Source organism: Zingiber officinale, chromosome 1A (assembly GCF_018446385.1).
Source record: "Zingiber officinale cultivar Zhangliang chromosome 1A, Zo_v1.1, whole genome shotgun sequence".
Classification (NCBI taxonomy): Eukaryota; Viridiplantae; Streptophyta; class Magnoliopsida; order Zingiberales; family Zingiberaceae; genus Zingiber; species Zingiber officinale.
The window spans coordinates 95,298,272-95,321,386 of record NC_055987.1 but is presented as its reverse complement, the minus strand read 5'-3'; the positions used below and the strand labels follow the sequence as shown (position 1 = coordinate 95,321,386).

General features: G+C 39.0%; 3 protein-coding genes across 4 annotated transcripts; all 3 read right to left on the bottom strand.

Annotated features, from left to right (window-relative positions):
- Nucleotides 1–16,242: 16,242 nt before the first annotated feature.
- On the bottom strand, nucleotides 16,243–17,103 carry LOC122007109 (late embryogenesis abundant protein At1g64065-like). The gene has a single exon (XM_042562886.1). It carries the CDS (start codon nucleotides 17,016–17,018, stop codon nucleotides 16,440–16,442), a length of 579 nt encoding a protein of 192 aa, XP_042418820.1. The 5' UTR covers nucleotides 17,019–17,103; the 3' UTR covers nucleotides 16,243–16,439.
- A 2,089-nt stretch (nucleotides 17,104–19,192) lies between these two features.
- Nucleotides 19,193–22,064, bottom strand: LOC122027099 (protein translation factor SUI1 homolog 2-like). Of its 2 annotated transcripts, none has more exons than XM_042585948.1 (4): nucleotides 21,914–22,064; nucleotides 19,986–20,089; nucleotides 19,651–19,856; nucleotides 19,193–19,559 (listed from the first exon to the last, which is right to left on the bottom strand). In XM_042585948.1, exons 2-4 carry the CDS (start codon nucleotides 20,020–20,022, stop codon nucleotides 19,461–19,463), a joined length of 342 nt encoding a protein of 113 aa, XP_042441882.1. In that variant the 5' UTR covers nucleotides 20,023–20,089; nucleotides 21,914–22,064; the 3' UTR covers nucleotides 19,193–19,460. The 2 variants fall into 2 exon arrangements, with proteins under 2 accessions (XP_042441882.1, XP_042441889.1); XM_042585955.1 differs by lacking the exon at nucleotides 21,914–22,064 and adding an exon at nucleotides 21,764–21,850.
- Nucleotides 22,065–22,490: 426 nt separating this feature from the next.
- On the bottom strand, nucleotides 22,491–23,114 carry LOC122027090 (gibberellin 2-beta-dioxygenase 8-like). Its single transcript, XM_042585936.1, has 2 exons — nucleotides 22,821–23,114; nucleotides 22,491–22,727 (listed from the first exon to the last, which is right to left on the bottom strand). The coding sequence occupies exons 1-2, from the start codon at nucleotides 23,112–23,114 to the stop codon at nucleotides 22,497–22,499; spliced, it is 525 nt and encodes a 174-aa protein (XP_042441870.1). The 3' UTR covers nucleotides 22,491–22,496.
- Nucleotide 23,115: the final 1 nt, after the last annotated feature.

The window sequence follows — 23,115 nt, the reverse complement described above, 5'->3', positions numbered from 1 at the left end:
TACTGATATAAACACCATTCTGCAGCCATTTCAGCATTTCTATATATTTTTTTTTTACATCAGTCCCTGCTCAAGTTGGTTCAGCAATCCAACTTCCTGAATTCAGCACTGCAATATCCAGTAGGTTGGAATCAAATTTCAGAATCCCAAACTCAATTTCTGCTACTAAACTCAGCTCCACATAATAGCTTTTCAGAATCCATATTCCATATTATGTGCACAAGAAGCATGAAAAGAATCACAATTCTCTTATCACTTCCAGAAAAGTTTCCAACACAGCAGCAACCTTTTAATTTCTACACAACAACAACCTTAAAATCCAACAATGGCTTCTTCTGAACACTTCCCAGAATTCAAGACTGTTAAAGCATTTCAGCATTCATAAACTTCAGAATTCAGTACCAAATGGAGCTCGACACACCTTTAAATCTCAGACATTAGAAGGATTTTGTAGAAGAATTCTCTGTCTCATCAGCAGCAGCTTCTGAATTCTATATTCCCAGATTCCAATTCCAAACTTTAATTCCAGAACTCATCAAAAACAGATTTAACTTTCCAACTAAGTTTCAGAAATTTTATTCCAAGTTTGCAAGCTTCTGGTTCCACTAGACTGATACTATTCTTTTGGAACTCAAGTAATGAACCTTTCAACATAAAAACCGATCATCAAAAGATATGACTGCCTAAAACACTTCATTATCTGGAATTAAGAAAACAATGCCAGCTTCTAATTTCAGAGCTTCTGTTTCTGAATTTGTAAACACAAAGAATATCACATTTGACCATGAAGAATCTCATTGATTTCTATATCTGTCACTACTGGAAAATTAGAGAAATCAGTTTCAAGTCCAGAGAATGTAGCTTGATAGCAATTTCTCAAGTTTAGTGTATCAACTTTAAGTGTGTCATTCCAAATTTTATCTTAAGGTTACTTCTAATCAGAGTCTACAATTGACTTGGCACAAAATTAATACATTTCTACAGTATTTCTTCATTTCTATTCTTGCAAATCTGTCAAAACTTCCCAATTCATCATTATATTCAGAAATCAGCTTCAATTCCTGTGCAATTCATTACTATCCAGATTATGCGCCATTGCAGAATTTTGGTACACTCATTGCCACATAATGCTATCTTGGTTACTCCCTTTCAGATGCCCAATTCTGGCAAGAACTTTAAGCACCAAGTTCATTATCCGAAATGAAACCTACTGTTCTGTTAGCAGCAGCAATTCAGCTTAAAATTCTTCTATGCAAGTGTTCTCTATAAATTTCCCTTGTTACAACAATCCAACTGCTAACTACAATTCTGCACTGCATTCTTCCAAGCTTTTAAGTATATGACATCAAATAACTTTGCAAATTAGATACTTAACTTGGACAACAACAACCTTCAGAGAATTTGAGAATTTGAAATTGAACTTGGTTCCATTCCAAAAGCAATTCCAGAAATCAGATATGCTTGTCTATCCAACTTCAGAATCCAGCATCAGTAATTCAATAACCATATCAAATTCTGCAACTCCTCTTCTCCATTGGCTTCAAGTTTAACCCACAGATTCTGCATTGACAGATTTCTTGAAAGCAGATTTCTATCAAGCTTCAAATTGAGGCTTTTGATTTAATGAAATCTGAACTCAATCTCAGCTGCTATATCCTTCGACAGCCCAACCTCCAATTCTGCTCCACCTTCCAAGCTTCACAATTTGTTACTCTTTCAATTCTAACAGTTGATCACAACTAATAGAAATTTAAGTAATTGAGCAGAAGCAAAGCAATTCCATAGACTTGTCAAATAATCACTCCTTTCTCCACACTTAAAACCTTGGACAACCTTACTCATCAAGTATTCAACCCAAAACACTCAATTAAAGAATGACAAGCAAAGATTATCAAGAATAAAATTGCTAGATGAGAATGTATAAAGAAAATCGTGAGGAAAGGAATTAGAAATTATGAAGGGGAACAAAATTGACAAAATCCTCAATTTCCATGCACACAAATGCTATTGTGACTTTGAAAAGAAACTAAGCAAGTTCTAGAGTTTCAATTGTTGTGAGTGCATGCCACACAAAAGAAAATAATAGTGTTTAGGCTTAAGGTAGTCCTCTCTAAGTATTTTCCATGCAATCTAACTCAATTTATCAAATTGGAGTCCACCACCAAATTAACCAATATCATGCAAGAAAAGCATCCAATCATGTTAAATGACCTAAAATTGATGATCAAATTTAAGAGACTTTTACCATCTTAAAAGTATTACTTAGAAAATTTCCATGGAGAATTTTATTCAAAAATGACATGCTATATACACCAAACTAAATGCAAAGTATGGAAGCAAATGTGGAAATAAAATGCAAAATGTAAAAACAAAGTGCAAATGCAAAGTATAAAACTAAAGAAACGTATAAAGAATTTATTAACAAGACATGAATTAAAATGCAAGTGAAAGTTAAATTAGAACCAACTCCCCTTTAATTCCCGGTGGTTGAAGAAGGTTTAGAAGGAGTATCCACCCCGAAAATGGAGTAATCATGGTTCCACTTAAATTCTTTTTATTACTCATTTTTCCTTTCAAAATTCTTTCTGGAGGTCTAAGTCGGTTCAGTGTAAGCATCCACTCCAGACGCTTATGTTCTCCTACAACATCAATCAAAGAAAACACCTCCCACACACATGTGGGGTAAAAAGAAAATAGGAGAAAATTAGTGTGGGTAAAAGATATTTCAAAAAATGATTCACATCTAATAAAATCAATAAATGATACCTCTATGAAATTTTTTGATGTATCACAAACAATACTTACCTTATCGTGTTTAAAGGTACCTGGAGTAGTGATTATTACCTCTTTTTCATCAAATAAATGCTCAGACTCTAGTTTTGGTGAGTGTATAACTTCATGTAGTGATTCTTGGGTACTTGGCTCCGTAGCACAAGTCCCTACACTTACATCTTCAATTCTTGGTGATTCTTGAGGTAATGCTTCCAGCAAGCAATCCCCTATACTTAAATCATCTTCTGCAACAAGACCTGCATCACTCACATCATCTAAAGCAACATCATTAGTAGTATCAGGAATTTTAACAACTACATCATCACAACAATAAAAAGTACTTAAAGAATCTAGTGAAGAAGTAGATGCAGTGTCAGGCCTGACAAGATCTCCACAATCCACCTCTTCACTAGCGTTTTGTGTTTGTAACTTATGAATGGATGATGTAATCTGATCTAACTGATTCAGTATATTTTGTATCCTTGAAAATTGTTACTCTTGATACTCTCTCATTCGTTGCATATTCCCTTTGCATTAGCATAAATCCCAGTCTGAGGCTGATCATAATAACTCTGACTCCAATCTCCAAAATACTGATAATATGGATCCATGGTAAAAAGAATGTCCTGTTCTTACAAAACAACTAGCAAATAAAATCAGAAGACTTAGGAACAAATAAAATCAAACCATGGATATATAATCATGAAAGCAATCAAAACAACAATCCTAAAAATTACTAAACACTGCATATAACGTGTTCCCCGGCAACGGCGCCAAAATTTGATAATCATGTCTATCACACTCGTAAATTAAATTAACAAATGTATAATTCCACTGAACCCCTTAATTTCACAATAACATTGTAGTAATGAGCCCAGGATCGATCTCTCGAGGAACAAACGATAGGATGTAATCTTAGGATCATATTTTATTTCTATTTTTGGGGTTTTTAATATGAAAATGGGGGGGGGGGGTTGATGCTTTGAATATAAATCTAACAAAAGTGAAGCACAACAATAAAGAAATTATTCTAATGCATAAATGAAACCCTAACTATGTGCCAATAATCAAATCACAATGCATTGTCATCATACGTGTGACTAAACCATCAACACACACTTAAACTAAGAGTGAACAACAAGACAATAATGAATACGATCTAAAGCAACATTTAAACCTTAACTACAGTAATGAAATTACTCAACAGTACTGAAATTTAAGCTAAAGCAAGATTAACAACTTTAAGATCAATTGAAACTAAATTACTCAAAACACATGAATTAAAACAATTAAGCATAAAATGAACTATGATTACTGAATTCAACAACGAAAACTGAAATCTAAATCAATCAACAATAAAAAGAATGTAAAAAGTAAACCCTAAACCATCTCAACTCCAAACCACTTCTCACGGCAACTTCTCCTTGCCGTCACACAAGGAAACAGCAGAGAACACTCCAACTGTAATCGGGGAAGACAACCTCAGCAACTGAACTCAGCTCAGCCTTCACCAGCACCATCGGAGACCTCTCCAAACGGAACTAATGAAGATCGAAGCTGCCAACTCCAGAAATCTGCAAATCTGCGAACTCCGTTCTGATGTAGAGTCGATGGTGGATGAAATATTGTCGGAATGGTTGAGTAGCAGTGGAGGAACACCGCCAAAGCTCTCGGATGGAAAACGGAACCACCAATCGGAGGAACACCTCCAAATGGCCGGCAGTAGAAGCAGAGTTCGCGGATACAATTCTCACCGCAGAACCACCTTTGAGTGAGGTCAGATCGCCGGAAGCTGGTCGCAAGTATCTGAGGACATCGTCGCTGATGAAATTGACCGGAAAACTGATCTAGAAGTGGAGATGGGGTCGGAATCCGAAGAAGCGCTGCGGGACGCGAAGGACAGCGCTGTGAAGGATCGACGAAGGCACTATAGCACTGTAGCTTCTCTTTTGAATCAGATCTGGATCTGATCGGACGGCTGGGATTGATTTGGAGCTAAATCAACGGTGAAGTTTGCCCAAAATCTGATCTAAAGGTACTGATCTTGATCTAGGGTCTGGATCTACTCTCCCTTAGGTCAGATCAACCAGATCATCACTGGATGGCCCAGATCTGCCATGTTTTCAATGAACGGTCCAGATTAATTAGGGCTGGATCAATGGCTAGATGAACTCAGATCTGGATCAAAACTTCTGGATCTTCATCAATGGCTCAGTTCTGCTCCCCATTAGGTTGGATCGGCCAGATCTTCAACGGATGGTTCAGATCTCTTCTATTCTTGATAAACGACCCATAATGCTTCAAAGCTTGATCTTCTCGTTTGAACTCCGATTCGAGCCCAATTTTGGTCCAAATAGATCCAAATCCAAGATCCTTTGATGCCTACAAAATAAGAATCAAATATTAGCATCAAATAACATAAAAATATAATAATTTATAATTAGGTCCAAAATAGATACAATGCACAAAATATGATGTAACCATGATTTAAACCTATAAAATCAACATCAAACCATGCATATATGAATCAAAATAATGCAATGAAATTATGGTTATCAGATAGCTATAGTCAATTCGTTCTAAATTATAACATGAACGAAATTGACAAGCCACTGCCTGAGCTACTTAGCATGTTAAGAACTGCTGAGCTCAACCTTAAGAAGGTTAAGCCCAACTCCATTTTGATGGTGCAAAAGAGCAAAAACAAGAGCAAGCCTAAAGGTAAGGGAAAGTCCCAAGCCAAGGGCAAAGGCAAGGCATTGAAACCCAAAGGAGGAGTCGCCAAGGATGCTACCTGCTTCCACTGCGGTCAGACCGAGCACTGGAAGAGGAACTGCAAAGTGTACCTGGAAGATCTTAAGAAGAAGAGAAGTGAGACTTCCACTTCAGGTATCTATGTTATAGAAGTCAATCTATCTATTTCTTCATCATGGGTATTAGATACCGGATGTGCTTCTCACATTTGTACTAATGTGCAGGCACTGAGAAATAGCAGGGCATTGACGAAGGGCGAGGTGGACCTACGCGTAGGCAATGGAGCACGGGTTGCTGCTATTGCTGTAGGAACTTATCATCTATCTTTGCCTTCTAGGCTTGTATTAGAATTAAATAAATGTTGTTATGTGTCTGCTTTAACTAAGAACATTATTTCAGTTTCTTGTTTAGACAAGAAAGGCTTCTCATTTATAATATAGAACAAATGTTTCAGTTTATTTAAATGATATGTTCTATTGTAGTGCACCTCTAATGAACGGACTCTATATTCTAGACCTTGAGAACCCTATCTATAACATAAGTACCAAGAGGTTCAAGTCAAATAACATGAACCAAACCTATCTCTGGCACTGTCGCCTAGGTCATATAAATGATAAACGCTTATCCCAGCTCCATAAAGATGGTTTGTTGGACTCATTTGATTTTTAATCATATGAGTCATGCGAGTCATGCCTTCTAGGTAAGATGATCAAGACTCCCTTTAATGGACACAGTGAGAGAGCGACTGACTTGTTAGGTCTTATACCTAGTGATGTATGTGGCCTTTTCAATGTCACTGCTAGAGGTGGTTATAGGTACTTCATTACATTTACTGATGACTTCAGTAGATATGGTTATGTGTACCTGATGACACATAAGTCAGAATCCTTTGAAAAGTTCAAAGAATTCAAGAATGAAGTACAAAACCAGCTTGGCAAAAGTATTAAGATACTTCGATCAGATTGAGGTGGTGAATACCTTAGCCATGAGTTTCGTGACTATCTAGCTGAGTGTGAGATCCTATCACAACTCACTCCTCCTGGAACACCACAGTGGAATGGTGTATCCGAAAGAAGGAATCGTACCTTATTAGATATGGTACGGTCTATGATGAGTCACACAGATCTTCCTATGTATCTTTGGGGATATGCTCTAGAAGCAACAGCCTTCATTCTCAACCGAGTTCCATCTAAGGCTGTAATAAAGACACCATATAGGATATAGACTGGGAGAGATGCCCAGGTGTCTTTTATGAGAATTTGGGGGTGTGAGGCTTACGTTAGACGTCAAGTCTCGGACAAACTGGGACCCAAATCCGATAAGTGTTATTTTATTGGATATCCCAAGGAAACGAAGGGATATTACTTCTACATTCCCAGTCAGCACAAGATAGTTGTGGCTAAGACTGGGATTTTTCTAGAAAGGGATTTTGTTTCTAGAAAGACTAGTGGGAGTACGTTCGATCTTGAAGAAGTTCAAGATGCGAACAATAGCACTGAAGCCTCGATGGAAGTTGAACTGGAACTACAAAGTGTTGTGGATGATGTTGTTCCACAAGGAGTTGAGGAACCACAACCAGTTCAAGTAGACATACCTCTTCGCAGGTCTGATAGGGCACGTCGTCAACTTAAGAGATACTCATTTCTCTTGTCTGACCATGATGACGTTGTGCTCATAGAGGATGAGCCCACCTCCTATCAGGAAGCTGTGATGAGACCAGTTTCTGAGAAATGGCTAGAGGCCATGAGATCCGAGATGGAATCCATGTACACTAACCAAGTATGGACTTTGGTTGATCCACCTGAAGGGGTCAAACCCATTAGGTGTAAGTGGGTCTTTAAGAGAAAGACTGACATGGATGGACTTATTTATAAGGGTCACTTGGTAGCTAAAGGTTTCAAGCAAATTCATGGTATTGACTATGATGAAACCTTTTCTCCAGTAGCGATGTTTAAATCCATTCAGATCATGCTTGCTATTGCAGCATACATGACTATGAGATATGGCAGATGGATGTCAAAATCACGTTTCTGAATGGAAACCATCTCGAGGATGTGTACATGACACAACCTGAGGGTTTTGTAGATCCACAACATAATAGCAGAGTATGCAAGCTGCATAGGTCCATTTATGGACTAAAGCAAGCTTTTCGGAGTTGGAATCTTCGATTCGATGATGCAATCAAACAATTTGGTTTCATCAAGAATGAAGATGAACCTTGTGTCTACAAGAAGGTTGTTGAGAGCACAGTTGTCTTCCTTATATTGTATGTGGATGACATACTACTCATTGGGAAAGACATCCCTTTGCTACAGTCTGTCAAGACTTGGCTAGGGACTTGTTTCTCAATGAAGAACTTAGGTGAAGCATCCAGTATTCTAGGCATACAGATCTATAGAGATAGATCTAAGAGGTTGCTTGGCCTAAGTCAGAGTACATATATTGACAAGGTACTCCTACGGTTTGCCATACAGAACTCCAAGAAGGGATTTCTGCCAATGTCACATAGCGTGAGTCTTTCGAAGACTCAAGGTCCCTCTTCTAGAAAGGAGAGAGACCGCATGGATCAGATCCCTTATGCCTCAGCTATAGGATCTATCATGTACGTCATGCTATGTACTCGTCCTGATGTCTCGTATGCTTTGAGCATGATGAGCAGATACCAGTCAGATCCAGGTGAAAGTCACTGGATAGCGGTCAAGAATATTCTTAAGTACTTAAGAAGGACTAAAGAATATCTCTTGATATATGGAGGCGATGATGAGCTAGCTGTAAAGGGTTACAGTGATGCTAGCTTCCAGACCGACTAGGATGATTATAGATCACAGTCTGAGTTCGTGTTTTGCTTCAATGGTGGTGTTGTGAGCTGGAAGAGTTCACAGCAGTTCTACGATGCTTCCATCTCATTCGAGAGATTATCAATAGAGGAGATGTGAAGATTTGCAGAGTACCCACAAAGGCTAACATCGCAGATCCCTTGACCAAGGCTTTGGCACAGAGAAAGCATAATGGTCACACTAGGTCATTAGGCCTTAGAGCCTACACTAATTGGCACTAGTGTTAGTGGGAGATTGTTAGTTAGAGCCCTAGAGCCAATCATTTGATGATTGTTGTATGGACTCGTTGTATCATATTCTTGTATATAAATAAAGGCATTTATTTTTGGTTATTATACTTACTTGTATTGTTGCCAAATAACTAAGTATAATAGCGTCCTTAAGTAGAAGGTTCTTACCTATATCAATCGATTGGTTGAATCGATAGTGAGATGATATAGGGAACACTACTCTTAATCATTCCTAGTCGAATATTAACATTTAGGGACAATGTTAATGTGACGAGACTAGCATGTAGGTCAACTCGATGACTTGATCTCACAAGTCATGGATATAGAGATATCAAGTTGACACATGGATATGCATTGTAGAATGTATATTGAATGACTCGCCATGAGAAAGTATCATGGATCGTTATATGAGTGTCATATACTTTCTCATGTGGCTATTAGTATGACTACTAGTCCTTGGACCTGAATTCATCATGGTTCCCTACATAAGGAGTTACATACTTTGGCTTCGTCAAACGTCACCCGTAACTGGGTGGACTATAAAGGCGATTACTGGGTATGTAGCAAATTATGTGGAGGGATGTGAGTGATGTAGATGGGATCTATCCCTCCTATATGACGTGAGAGACATCGATATTCTTGATAGAGTGAGACCACTAAGTGCATGGTCATGCCCAAATGAGTCAATATAAGATATTAAGCTCATTTGATCGAGTGAGTCTACTTGGAGTTCAAGATTTAGATTGATTAGAAGATGACACGGTCTATGCCTCATATTGATCAATCTAGATGTCTAGGATAGAAGGACAATGTCATATATTGTGAGGAGTCACAATTAGTAGTCACAAGATGATGTTGGATCTCAACATTCTTGTAACTTGGGTAGTAATGATGTGTTGCTAGATACCACTCATTACTTATGCTTCTAAATGGGTTTAGGAGCATTGCCAACGTTACAAGAACCTATAGGGTCACACACAAAGGGCAATTAGATGAAGATTAGGTTCATTTGATGAACCTAAATGATTAGGTTCATATGATGAACCAAATTGGATTAAGAGTAATCCAAAGTAGGCTAATTGAGTTGGACTCAATTTGGTTCATGTGTTAAGTGAGTCTAATTTGGACTTAGACTCATTTAATCAATTTAATTCAATGAATAGAGATTCATTAAATTAAAATTGACTTGAACCAATGGTTAGATTAGATCAACCAAGGGAGAGAAGTGGTCAAGTTTGACTTGACTTGAGAGGAAGATGAAGGGTCAATTTTGACTTGACCATTTGCCACCTCATTGGTGAGTTGGCATTAAGTGGTCCAATGATGATGCTCCACATCATCATGGTTGCTTAAGTGGAATGCCACCTCATGGGAGTTACCAAGAGTTGTGACTCTTGACATCCCATGGAGGTTACAATTCCCCTTAAAGTGGCCGACCACTTTTGATGAGGTGTAAGTGCATTTTGTGTGCTTGTGTGAGTAACTCCATCATCTTCTTCCTCTCTAGTTTTCTTCTTGCTCTCCCTCTCCTCCATTACTGATCTCTAAGGTTGCTAGCACATCCTTAGAGGTTCTTCTCCATCTCTTGCTTGTATGGATACACATAGAGAAGTGTCTACTTTGACACTTCTGAGATCCGGCGAACCGAGGACGAGAGGGATTGCGAAGGGCTTCGCATCAAGGGTAAACCTCTTTATCTTGTAGATCTAAAGTAGATCTAGGCTTAGAAACATGTATATGAAATTTTATTTCTTCGCACGGATCCGTGGCATGGGGATTTCGGGGTTTCCACAACGTAAAAAGCGATTTTTGCGGCCCGAAAAACCCAACAAAAACTAACTTGGAAAGTGTATTAAGATGCTTCAATCAATCGAGGTGGGGAATACCTTAGCCAAGACTTTCATGACTATCTCGTTGAGTTTGGGATCATATCTCAACTCACTACACCTGAAACATCATAGTGGAATGGTGTATCAGAAAGGAGAAATCATACTTTATTAGATGTAGTACGATCAATGATGAGTTAAACAGATCTTCCTACTTCTTTCTAGGATATGTTCTAGAGACGATTACTTTCACACTTAACCGTATTCCATCTAAGGCAGTCATAAAAACACCTTATACAATATGGACTGGGAAGAGTCCAAAAATGTGGGGTTTGAGCCTTACGTTCGACGTCAAGTTTCAGATAAACTATGAGTCAAATTTGATAAGTGTTATTTTGTAGGATATCCCAAAGAAATAAAGAAATATTACTTTAATAATCCCACACAAGGTAAAGTGTTTATTGCCAGAAATGGTTTTTTTTTAGAAAAAAAATATTTCTAGAAGAGCTAGTGTGAGTAAAGTCGATCTTGAAGAACTTCAAGATACATTAGCCAACACTGAGACCTTGATAGAAATTGAGCAGGCACCATAAAGTATTATGGATCATGAATCTGTTACACCACAAGAAGTTGTGGAGCAACAACCTGCTCGTGTAGACTAAGCTTTACGCAGATATGATAGGATATGTCATCAAGATGAGATATATTATTTTCTCTTGTCTGACCATGGTGATGTAATGCTTGTTGATCTCAACAAGCCTACATCCTATCAAGAAGGTACAATGGGCACAGATTCTAAGAAATAGTTAGAGACCATGAGGTTCGAAATGAAATCCATATACACTGACCAAGTTTGGAATTTGGTTGATCCACCTGAAGGGATCAAACCCATTGGGTAAGTGGGCCTTTCAGAGGAAGACTGACATGGATGGTCATATGCATACCTATAAGGTGTAATTGGTAGCTAAAGGATTCAAGCAGATTCATAATATAGACTATGATGAAACCTTTGCACCAGTTACAATGCTTAAGTCTATTCGGATTATGCTTGCTATTGCAGCTTACCATGATTATGAGATCTAGAAGATGGATGTCAAAATGCTATTTCTGAATAGAAATCTACTCGAACATGTGTACATGACACAACTTGAAAGTTTTGTAGATCCAAAGGATGCTGGAAAGGTAGGTGTAAAAGTCCATTTATGAATTAAAGCAAGCTTCGAGATGTTGGAAGCAACCTACATTTTAGGCATCAAGATTTATATAGATATATCTAAAATATTGCTTGACCTAAGCCAGAGTACTATATTGACAAAATGCTTAATCGTTTTTCCATACAGAATTCCAAGAAGGGATTTCTGCTGATATCATATGGTATGAGTCTTTCAAAGGCTCAATGTCATCTCTTTTAAGGGAGAAAGGGACCACATGGATTAGATTCCTTATGCATCTGCTATAGGGTCTATCATGTACACCATATTTTATACTTGTCTTGATATTTCATATGCGTTAAGTATGATAAGTAGATACCAGTCAAATTCAGATGAAGGTTACTGGACAGCATTCAAGAATATTCTTAAGTACTTGAAAAGAACAAAAGAATATTTCTTGATATTTGGAGGTGATGAGGAGCTCGCTGTAAAGGGTTACAGCAATGCAAGCTTCTAAACTAACAAAGATTATTTCAGATCACAGTCAAGGTATATATTTTGCTTAAATGGTGGTGTTGTGAGCTGGAAGAGTTCAAAGTAAGACACAATTACTGATTCTATAATAGAGGCCGAGTATATTGCTACTTCAGATGCAGCAAAAGAGGCTATTTAGATCAAAAAATTTATTACGAATCTTGTTGTCGTTCCTAGTATAGGGATTCCAATAGACCTCTATTGTGATAATACTGGGGATATTGCACATGCTAAGGAACATCGCTTTCATCAGTGATCCAAACACATATTATGGTGGTTCCATCTCATTCGAGAGAACATTGATAGAGGAGATGTGAAGATATGCAGAGTACTGATTGATGCTAACATTGCGGATTCTTTGACCAAAGCTTTGGCACAGAGGAATCATGATGGTCATACTAGGTCAATGATTATTGGATATCTTAGTGATTGGCTCTAGTGCCAATGGGAGATTGTTAGTATAAGCCCAATCAAGAGTTGATTGATTTAGGATATATTGCATCATATTTCATTAATAAAAGGCAATGGTTATTATATTTACTTTAGATCTATGCCAGATGAATAAATATAATAATGTCTTAGGATAGTAGGCTCTAGTCTACAGCATATCAATTGGTTGAATTAATAGTGGAAGCATATAGATATATATTGATAGTACTCTTAACTATTCATAGTCAAGTATTAATATGCAAAGACAATATTAATGCATTAAAACTAGTATGTAGGCCAATTGATGATTTAATCCCACAAGTGATGCATATAAGATATCCCGTTGGCACATGGATATATATTAGAGAATATATACTAAATTAACTCGTCATGAGAATATTTCATGGATCGTTATATAAGTTTCATATGCATTATCATAGTGACTATTGGTATATATAGTCCTTAGACTTAAAGTTACTATGGTTCCCTACATAAAGAGTTATATAGTTTGGTATCGACAAATGTCACCTATAACAAGGTGGACTATAAAGTTGATCACTGGTATGTAATAAGTTATACGGAAGGATATGAGTGATGTAGATGAGATCTATCCCTTCCATATGACGGAGTAATATCTTTGGGCCACATGATTAAGTAAGACACAAGAATGTATGACCATACTCAAATTAATTAATATAAGATATTAAACTTATTTGATTGAGTATGTCTACTTAGGGATCAAGAAATGCAAAGATTGATAAAAGGATGACACGGTCTATACCTCATTGATCAATCTAAATATAAAAGATAGAAGGACTTAGTCATATAAGATAATAGTAACAGAAAGGTTAGGTCAGATCTCGACACTCACGTCACTTGGGTAGCAATGATGCATTGCTAGATGTCACTTATTGCTTATATATATAAAATGATTTTAGATACATTGCTAATGTTACAAGAGCCTATTGGGTCACACATAAAGAACATGTTGATTTGGAGATAAATTATAGGGTTAAGTCTAATCCAAATTAGACACATTGAGTTAGACTCGAATGAATTCAGATTAAACTCATTCAATAATGGATTAGACTCATTGATTTATTGGGTAATGGTTAATCCAATATACTAAATCCAACCCATTAAGATTAATAAATATTAATAAAGATTAATACATCAATAATCAAAAGGAAGATCAAGAGAAAAAAAATTATTCATTGGATGAGTACAAAAGTCAATTGTAAAAGTAACCTTTAGGCAAGGTAACATTTTTGGTAAAGTAACCTTTAGGTGGAATAACCTTTTGGATTATGGTTATCCATTTGATTTTTTTATTCTTCTTCCTCTTCTTCTCTTGGGCAAAGAAATAACTTTGGGCAGTCACTAGCATGACGAAGGTTGTTCTTCTCTGAATACTAAGCTCATGTAACGAACGAAGGGCTTGTCGTGTGGACACCATAGAGACATGAACATTTGATCGTACTGAGATCCACCGACGATAAAGTTACTATCAGGAGTTTGTGTTTACACAACAAAGGTAACTATTTTATCTTGATAGAGTAGAAAAGAAAATGTGTATACTATATTTGCATGGATCTTTAGAGGGATCTATATTTTTCCACTGCATATTTTCTTATTTTTCACAAAAAGATCCCTATAATTATCTATTTCCTTGTATATGTTGATGATCTAATCATTACAAGGAGTGATGCTTCTTCTGTTAACGTCATAGTATGTAAACTTTATGCAAAATCTGCGATTAAGGATCTTGGAGCTCTTTCCCTCTCCTACGGTGTTGAGGTTCGCCCAACTTCAAATAATCTTCTCTTATCTCGGCAAAAGTATGTCATTGATCTTCTCTCCAAACACAACATGCTTGACTCCAAGCCAGTCTCCACTCCTATTACTGTTGGCTCTCGTCTTACTTTATATGATGGGTCTTCATTTTTTTCCAACTAAGTTCCAACAATTGATTGGGAGTTTACAACATCTCCGTATGTCTCATCATGATATTTCCTTTGCGATCAACAAGCTCTCACAGTTTATGCATGCTTCTTTAGTGACGCACTGGGGCGCTGTGTAGCGTCTACTTAGATATCTCAATAATACTAGGGATCTTGGCATTCGTCTTCTTGCGGATACATCTCTTACTCTTCATGGTTTCTCCAATGCAGACTGGGCAGGAGATCCAGATGATAGGTATTCTATAGATGTGCTTATTATTTTTTTAGGTACTAATCCGGTTTCCTAGAAATTTACCAAATAGCACACAGTTCCGCGCTCTTCAATTGAGGCAGAATATCACGTTATTGCTTCTACGGCATCTAAGATCCAATGGATTAAGTCACTTTTGACAAACCTACTTCTTTTAGTTACCATACCTACTGTGCTCTTCACTGATAATTTGGGTGTTACCTATCTTTCGGCTAATCCTGTTTTTCACTCTCGGATGAAGCATCTTGCTATTGATTATCACTTTATTCGTGATCTAGTGTAGACTTCCGAACTATGAGTTACTCATATTCCTGCTAAGGATCAATTGCCTGATGCACTTACCAAGTCACTTTCTCGACCTCGGCTCCTCGGCTGTTTGCTATTTGCAGTAAGATTTGTATCATTTCTGGGGCACCATCTTGAAGGAAATACTTATTTGTTTCCTAATTATTAGGAAATAATAATATTTATTTGTTTTCTAGTTATTAGGAAATAATTATTATTAGGAAATACTTATTTATTTCCTAGTATTTTATATATTTTTCTATTTTAGACTTATAATTAAATTTATATATCATATATTATCATTAATAAAGTTTGTGAATTCTATCATCAATAAATCCAATCCTATGCCTTGAGATGACTTAGATCTAGTTCAATCATAAAAGTGAGAAGATCAACTATAATTTAATATTATAGTTACACACGTGTTACATATATAATATAATAAATGAATAAATTAATTTAATTTTTTATATTAGATATTAAATTGATCAAAATGAATATTATATTTGATTTTAATCAAAAAATACTAAGAAAAGTATACCTTCTAATGCCATCAGTTCAAGGTACTTATAGATGCTTTTCTACTCGCGATGTTACCAATCTTATGTAGGACTAAAGAAAATCATAACAATGTATATTTTTTATATAAAAAATAACAAGATGAAATTACTAATAATCCATACAGTTATTTTCTGTAAAAAAAATATATTAACATAATTTTATTTTGTGTTTCACCAAAATAGTTAGTAAGTCTTAATGTTACAATAATAAATTTTACTGTTAATTTATAAAAAGGATTAAAATATTCTTAATTGATATAATTTTTAATTTCTTGTTTTCAAAGTTGAATAAAGTTTCTTTATTCGGTAAAATATAATTTTTCATATGTAAAATAAAAGAATGGATAAATGCAATTATTTAAGAATTACCCAAATTGAATATATATATATATATATATATATATATATATATATATATATATATATATATATAGTCTTAGTCTAATGGATTCAAAGCACAATTTATATATACTTAGTGGCCGATTACCTCTAGAATATTCATTCGGATTTTTTTTAAAAAAAAAAATCAATATAACTTATGCATATGATAGGGTAATACAAATTGATTAAATTTTTTTTATAACTTAAAAAATATTTCTTAAAAAACAAATTATAACTACTTTGAATATTAACTTATATAAGCTTTTAATTAATTAACACAAATAACACACATTGGCATTTATTCCACAACAAATCAAACGTACAATTTAAAGAGCAAACGAGCGAACACAACGAATTCAAAGAGCCAAGTAACTCTTGAAAACAACAAAGAGAGAAGTAACTCTTGAAAACAACAAATTAGGCAAACATTTAGCTCTAAATTAATAAATAAAAAAAATAAACATATCGCTCAACTGCTGACTTTGGAGCGGCAATCGGCCGCCACCATGCCGCCGGCGAACAGAGCCACTCGGATATCGCACGCCGTGAAGATGGAAGCCCGCCGCCGGAAGATGCCCACCACCTTCACCCTCCCCCGCAAGCTCGTCGACGACTGCAGCTGCAGCGCCCCCGCCGCCACGTCTCCGGCGAAGCTGCGGTCGGCAGCCATGGCCGCCACGTTCAGCACCGGCGCCGCCCTCAGCGTCTCCGTGGAGCGTGCGCCGATGTCCCTCGCCTCCACCGGGGCCTGGCCCACCAGCGCCCCGCGGTAGAACACCAGGGCGGTGCCGACGTCGTAGTCGAAGCTGGCGAAGTTGGGGTTGCGGACGGAGACGTCGACGTCGAGGGAAAGGTTGAGGCGGAAGTTGGGGGGAGGCTGGAACTGAATTTGGCGGAGGCCTACGAAGGCGAATTCGACGCGGGGGTCGCGTGGGCGGAGGACGACGAAGTAGACGACCGCGAGGGCAACGATGAGGAGGAGGAGGAGGACGAGGCAGCAGAGCGCCGCCGTCGCTGGGGCACTTCTGGAAAGCTTTCTTCGGATCATGGTTAGTGGAGATGAGGGATAAGGCTTCGGTGGGTGGTGGGTATGTGTGTTACGCAAGTTGAAGAGGATAACTGAGAATTTCGATGCATAATTCGTTGAATATTATTGAAAAGGCTATTATTATTATTATTATTATTAATTCTGTCTAGAATTTGAGTTAGACAGATAAGCTGGATGAAATATTGATCGAATCATACTGTTCCGGAGGGAGGTATGCTGAGATGACTTCTGTGTTGATCAAGTCGTCAGAAGTCCTCTGGTCAACGCTATTTGTAGCCAACGACCAGGTCGCCTCGGTTCCTATTACCCCAATACTCGAAGCAGATTCAACGAGTATATAAGTAACAAAATAAAACATAAATAATGAAATGCGTATAGAATATGAACAAAGAACGTACCCTGGCCTGGGGGCGCCCTCGTGTGGATCGGTGAGTTGGTCGAGAAGCTGCTCAAGTTGTCGTGACCCAGAAGAACAGATGACCAAGAACCGGATGTGGAGCTGGGTTTAGCGGCGTGGAGCCAAATGCGACCTGGATCCGGAAGATGACACGCAGACCAGGACCTAACGGCGACGTGTAGGTTGGAATACGATATCGATACAGAAGTCGGGATATGATTTTGACACACATGCCGAGATAGGACGCTAGCACACAGATCGAGATAGGACATCGGCACACAGACCAGAATAGGATCTCGACACGTAGGTCAGGAAATAATAACAACAAGAAGGCTAGACACAAATCACATAGTCCGAAATACAACTGCGGCTCGAAGACCGGAACACAACAATGGCTCGATGGGCGTAACAGTGTCGAAGACGCTCGTCAACGTGGGTCGGATACCGAATCGACGTCGAAAGTGTACGACAATACGGATCGAAGGTCGTCTACGACGATGGGGGATGGCTGCGGCTCAAAGGCCATCAGCGACGATGGGACCCAGCTACGGCTCGGTGTAGATTTTGCGATGGCGTAGTCAGTCGGCGACCTCACAACGATAGTAAGGTGGGCGGCGGCTTCGGAGGACAATGTCGGATGGCGGTGAACATCAAAGAGAAGGGCACCGGTAAGGAGGGAGAGGGAGGCGGAGATGGGCTATCGGTGGCCGCTTGAGGCGGTTGTGGGCGCTAGTCAATGATGGTGGCAAGGTTCTAGCCAGCCAAGAGTTGCGCCCTTAACATTGGAGAGGGCAGGCAGTGATCGCTGGAAGCAGTGGCGACAGTGAGGAGGCCGACGATGATTAGAGGTAGCCTCTGAACGAAGAGAGGAACGTCAGAGAAGAGGCGCTCAACGATTGTCGATGGATGCATGAGGCGGCGAAGTGTAGCGTCGGTAGCGGAAGCGGTGTGAGGAGAAAGAGGGGCAGCCAGCCTCAGAGGCAGTTAGAGTCAGAAGCGTGCTCCCATCAGCGGTGAAGGCGAGAGAGCGTGAGAGAGGGGTGACGCGCGTAAGCAGGGAGAAGAGGAGGTGTTAGCGTTGGCGAGGGGATGCGACGGAAAATCTCCAAGGCAGCATCTATGCTTGGGCAGTGGCAGCCTTGGTCACGACATGGAGAGGGAGAGGCATCCTTGGCAGCAAGCGTGGAGAGGAAGAAGTTGAGGGAGCGAGGGCTCTTGGCCGCCGGATGCGGTGGCGTCTGACTCAAGGCGAAGACAGCGAGAGGGTGTCGACCTAACCGCCGTGAAAGAGAGCCGAGAAGGGGTGGCGGCTGTCCGACGGGCATGAGGAGAGGGAGAGGCCACTTCCTTAGCGGCGGCCGAGAGAACCCGAAGGAGGAGATGGCATCGTAGCTGGCGAGGGAGGAAGGTGGTCGCGATGCTCCTAGGCGGCGTCGGTGTCGTCGGCGTGGAAAGGGAAGCGATGGTGGCCATGGCGTCAAGAGGAGAAGGAGGAGAGGTGACGTGAGAAGTAGCCGGCGACGGAGCAAGAAACCCACGAAGAAGGAAAACACGCCCCCTCCCAACAGTGCAAAGATCGAAATACCACTCCTTCCCCCCTTAATTCCTCCTATGCCCCCTTCCCCCCTTATTATTATTATTATTATTATTATTATTATTATTAAACAGCCTGTCTTCTACTTGACCTTTTAAGTATACTTGATCGGCAAAGATGTAACTTAGTTTTCTAGTCAGATAAGGGAAATTTACTGGTGGAATTGATACATGTGATCTGGAATTCAACCAGAAACAGTGAGACATGTTATCATATTTTATTTGATTCGGCCAGAAACGAAACACTATGAAGTCTTACAGTAGAATGAGACTCAAACCGACACTTTTTATAACTCAAACCAACACAGCAACAATCCATCTGGAGTCACAGCAAACCGTGCCCCCTCCCCTAGAGTCAGATCACACTGTTCCAAGTACATAAAATATCATCAAACCTAATATATAGATGTGGATAGATATGTAGTCTTGATGCAACTCGCGCATTTGGTTACTCAGAACCCATGTATTTTGATGTGCTCCTTCTTCACGATGCCGGCCTGAACAAGGAAAGTGGAAACGTTCTTACGCTGATCGCCCTGAAGTTGAATGACCTGCGCCGTACCATCGAGTATAGGTTTCAAGCGACAAAGATGTGATGCGAGAGTGATGTGTGAGTAGCCTAATATGAATATGAAACCATACCTGGCCCAGCTCTGGGTCCTGAACCACAGTACCATTACAGCAAAACTCTTTTTTGAGGTCCTTGAGGATTTTGCTATAGCTGAACTCTTTCCTTAGTCCTTGAACAGTTGTCAAGCTCTTTCTGCCATTTCGTTGCTGGATGCGAATATGTACGTACTCCTTTGTGCCAGCACCAGAGTCGTCAGCATTTGCCTCAGCAAAAGGATCTGAGGTCGAAGAATCAGTCATAAAGGTATGTGGTGTGAATATAGTATGTTATGCACAAGCAATGAATTTTATAGCAAATTTGAGTAATCACAATAGTGAATGACTGTGAGAGATCTTAGAAAACATACCGAATGCAGCTGGGATATGGTCGTCAAGATCAGACATGAACACTTGGTCTTTAAGATTCACAAGTTTCACTGGCTGCTCTGTAAGGATGCTTTAAGTCCAAACACTGAAAATATGATGATCAGAGCATAAATTGATGCTAAAAAATAATTGTACAAAGGAATGCACTCTTAATACAATATCAAAATTGCTAAGAGAATTTTGCAATGATATTCAAGACGGTACATACTAAAATTAAGGCATGTGAAGTCACTAAAAACAATAAAATTAGGATTATATGAATATACTCAAAGATAACAAATAAATTATATATTTTAATAAAAGATGTAGAATCGAAGTTGTGAGGGATAAATGGAGAGTTAAAATAACTCTAGTTAACAAAAAAGGAGTATCTAAGATATCTAGGCTATATTAACAATGTAATCATGCATAGAGTTCAATAGAGAGCTAAAAGCCAACCCCAGGTTTAGCAAATTCTCTCTATTTCTGTTTAAGGAAAATGAATGCAAGCAAGAATCTGCAAAAAAAAAAAAAAATCTAGTCAATAACAATCCCACAAAACCCATAGATTTGCTTGAGAAATTTTGGGAAGGTAGTAGAAACACAGCCCATTAAATGTAATTCCTAATATATCCACATCCCTATAAATCTAGATTTGACCTTGAGTTCAAAGCAAGGTTAACATACATAGAATGTCAAAGAGGAACCAATCCAAACTACCAATGTGCATGTTACTAAATGATTGGAAAATTTTCAAGTAATAGAGTAGACTCCTTGAAGTGGTTCCTCAAGGTTAACAAGTTGAGAGTTGAGATACCAAGATCAGTCTTTGATGTGGTTCCTCAAATAACTCTGAGTAAAACTGGACCTCTAACATTTATTGCACTCAAGAAATCAGCAACCACTCACTCTCCATCGCTGATGCTTGCTTTCCAACAAATCACATCCTAATTTGTTAATTACACAACCCTCTTACACAAAACAAGATCTTCAATGGTTTCAGAATGGCATATCATTGGAAATAAATAAAATAATAGAGGGTTCTCATCCGAAGGCCATCAGTAAAATTCACAATAGAAACACAGGAAAATCACTTATAGGAACTTGGTTTCAGCTGACTAACAATTGGAAATAAATAATATTAGGTTCTCATCTAAGAATCATAAGATAATAAGATCATTAAATTCACAACACAACCACAGAAGAATAACTTGTAAGAACTGGTTTCAGAATGACTAATCATTGGAAATAAATAATATAAGGTTCACGTCTGAGAACCACAAGATAATTAGATCCTTTAAATCACAACAGAACCACAGAAGAATGATTTCTAGGAACAAGTTTAAATAATCAACACAATCATTTGAGGAAAATAAAACCAAATACGCTCTCTTAAAGAAAAAAAATTGAAATTTGTCATAAAGAACAAAACGAATCGTCCAAGAATATTAAGGGAACTGCAAAAACAAATGATTATCACAGTGATACACAAGAAATTAATTTATTGCGGCAATCTCATAAACGAACAAAATATGCTGAACACATCAAGCAAGATCTTGCCTTTCCTCGTTTTTTATCCAAAAATCGAACACCTTAAAGTAACATAAACTTTGAATCATGGCTAAACAACAAATAATGCAAACAATATCTATGTTTGTAATGAAATTCGGCCAAAAACGCAAAATCAAACGAACACCGAACTTGCACAGATTCAAAAGCGATTTGTTTACCAGCTGCAGCGGTCCGATTCACGAATAAACAAGATGTTAAATACACTTACCTTTATTCGTTTTATCTATATCCGCAAAGAAATTCCCCCAAGAAAACGTAAAATCAAATGTGCATCGAAGAAACGAGCAGACCATCGTTGATGTACCCATACACGGACAAAAATTCCACAAAAAACGACGAAACAAAAGCAGAAACCCACCAATGAAAGACGATCTCGTCTAGTAGGAGTCGACAGGAACAGATCCCCAACCGTCGACCCTTCACGATCAAGAAACCCCGATGTATTCGACAATCTTCTCCACCGCTATTCGTGCACAAAAGAAAACGGGGCGGAGAAGAAATGAAGGGCAGCGAAGTAAAGAGAAGTCCCTATTTATTGTTTTGTTTATCGAATTCGAATTTTATTTACTGGATATTCATCTATGCGCCCTTTTTCTTATCCTCGCGCATAATCACGCGTCCGGTCTGCGCATCTAACGGTAGGGATGCCAAACAAAAAGCGATGGAGGATCAAGATTAAGCCGCAAAGGGAGACGCCCGTGCGGGTTACCTCTCGCGCGGCTCCTATCGGATGAGTGTGCGCAATTGACGGCGCGGATTAAGTCAATCTCCCGCATCAATTTCCGTGCGCGAAGACCGGCACGAGCGTTTTGACATTTTCAGCTGTTGTTTATGCATGATATTATTAAATCCCCCCTCTGCATCGGATACAAACGATCTGCATCATAATCTACAATTCTTGGCCAAAAAGGAGGAACTTTGTCCCTTTTTGATGATCTTCCTCAAGCGAGATACCTCGCGAGGCCAACCTTGTACCCAGTGAGGCTGACGTCTTGCTGCACTTGCTGTCTGTACTCCCCGAAGCTGAACTTTCTGTACTTCGCCGGCTCTACATTGCTCTGGATCATCGTCTCCTTCGAAGGGCACACGAAGTAGGCCACGGAGAACCTCTCCTGGTACTTGTTCGACACCACTCTGTGCTCCACGCTCTTGTAAAGGCCGTTGCTCCATGCCTGCATTGAGTTCTTGTTTAACTACCGGCATCGATCGAGGAAAAGGGGAGTCGATTGAGTGAGGAGTTGCTGCTTATTAATTACTATACGTACCTGGAAGAGATCGCCGATGTTGATGATGAGCGTGTTGGGGTTGGGCTTGACGGTGAACCACTTGCTGTCCTTCTTCAGCTGGAGACCGGTGACTCTGTCCGGGCACAGAATGGTGAGGAAGTCACTGTCCGTGTGCGGCACGAGCCCGAAGACTTGGCTGGGCACCGGGCATGGCGGATACCGGTTCAGGCGAAGGTAACAAGTGCTGCGCGTGCAGTTGTCTTTGATGTGTGTGCTGTCGCGGCCTATTCCTTCTGCAAGCGTGTCGAGCAGCTGGTTCGCTAGCTCCGACATT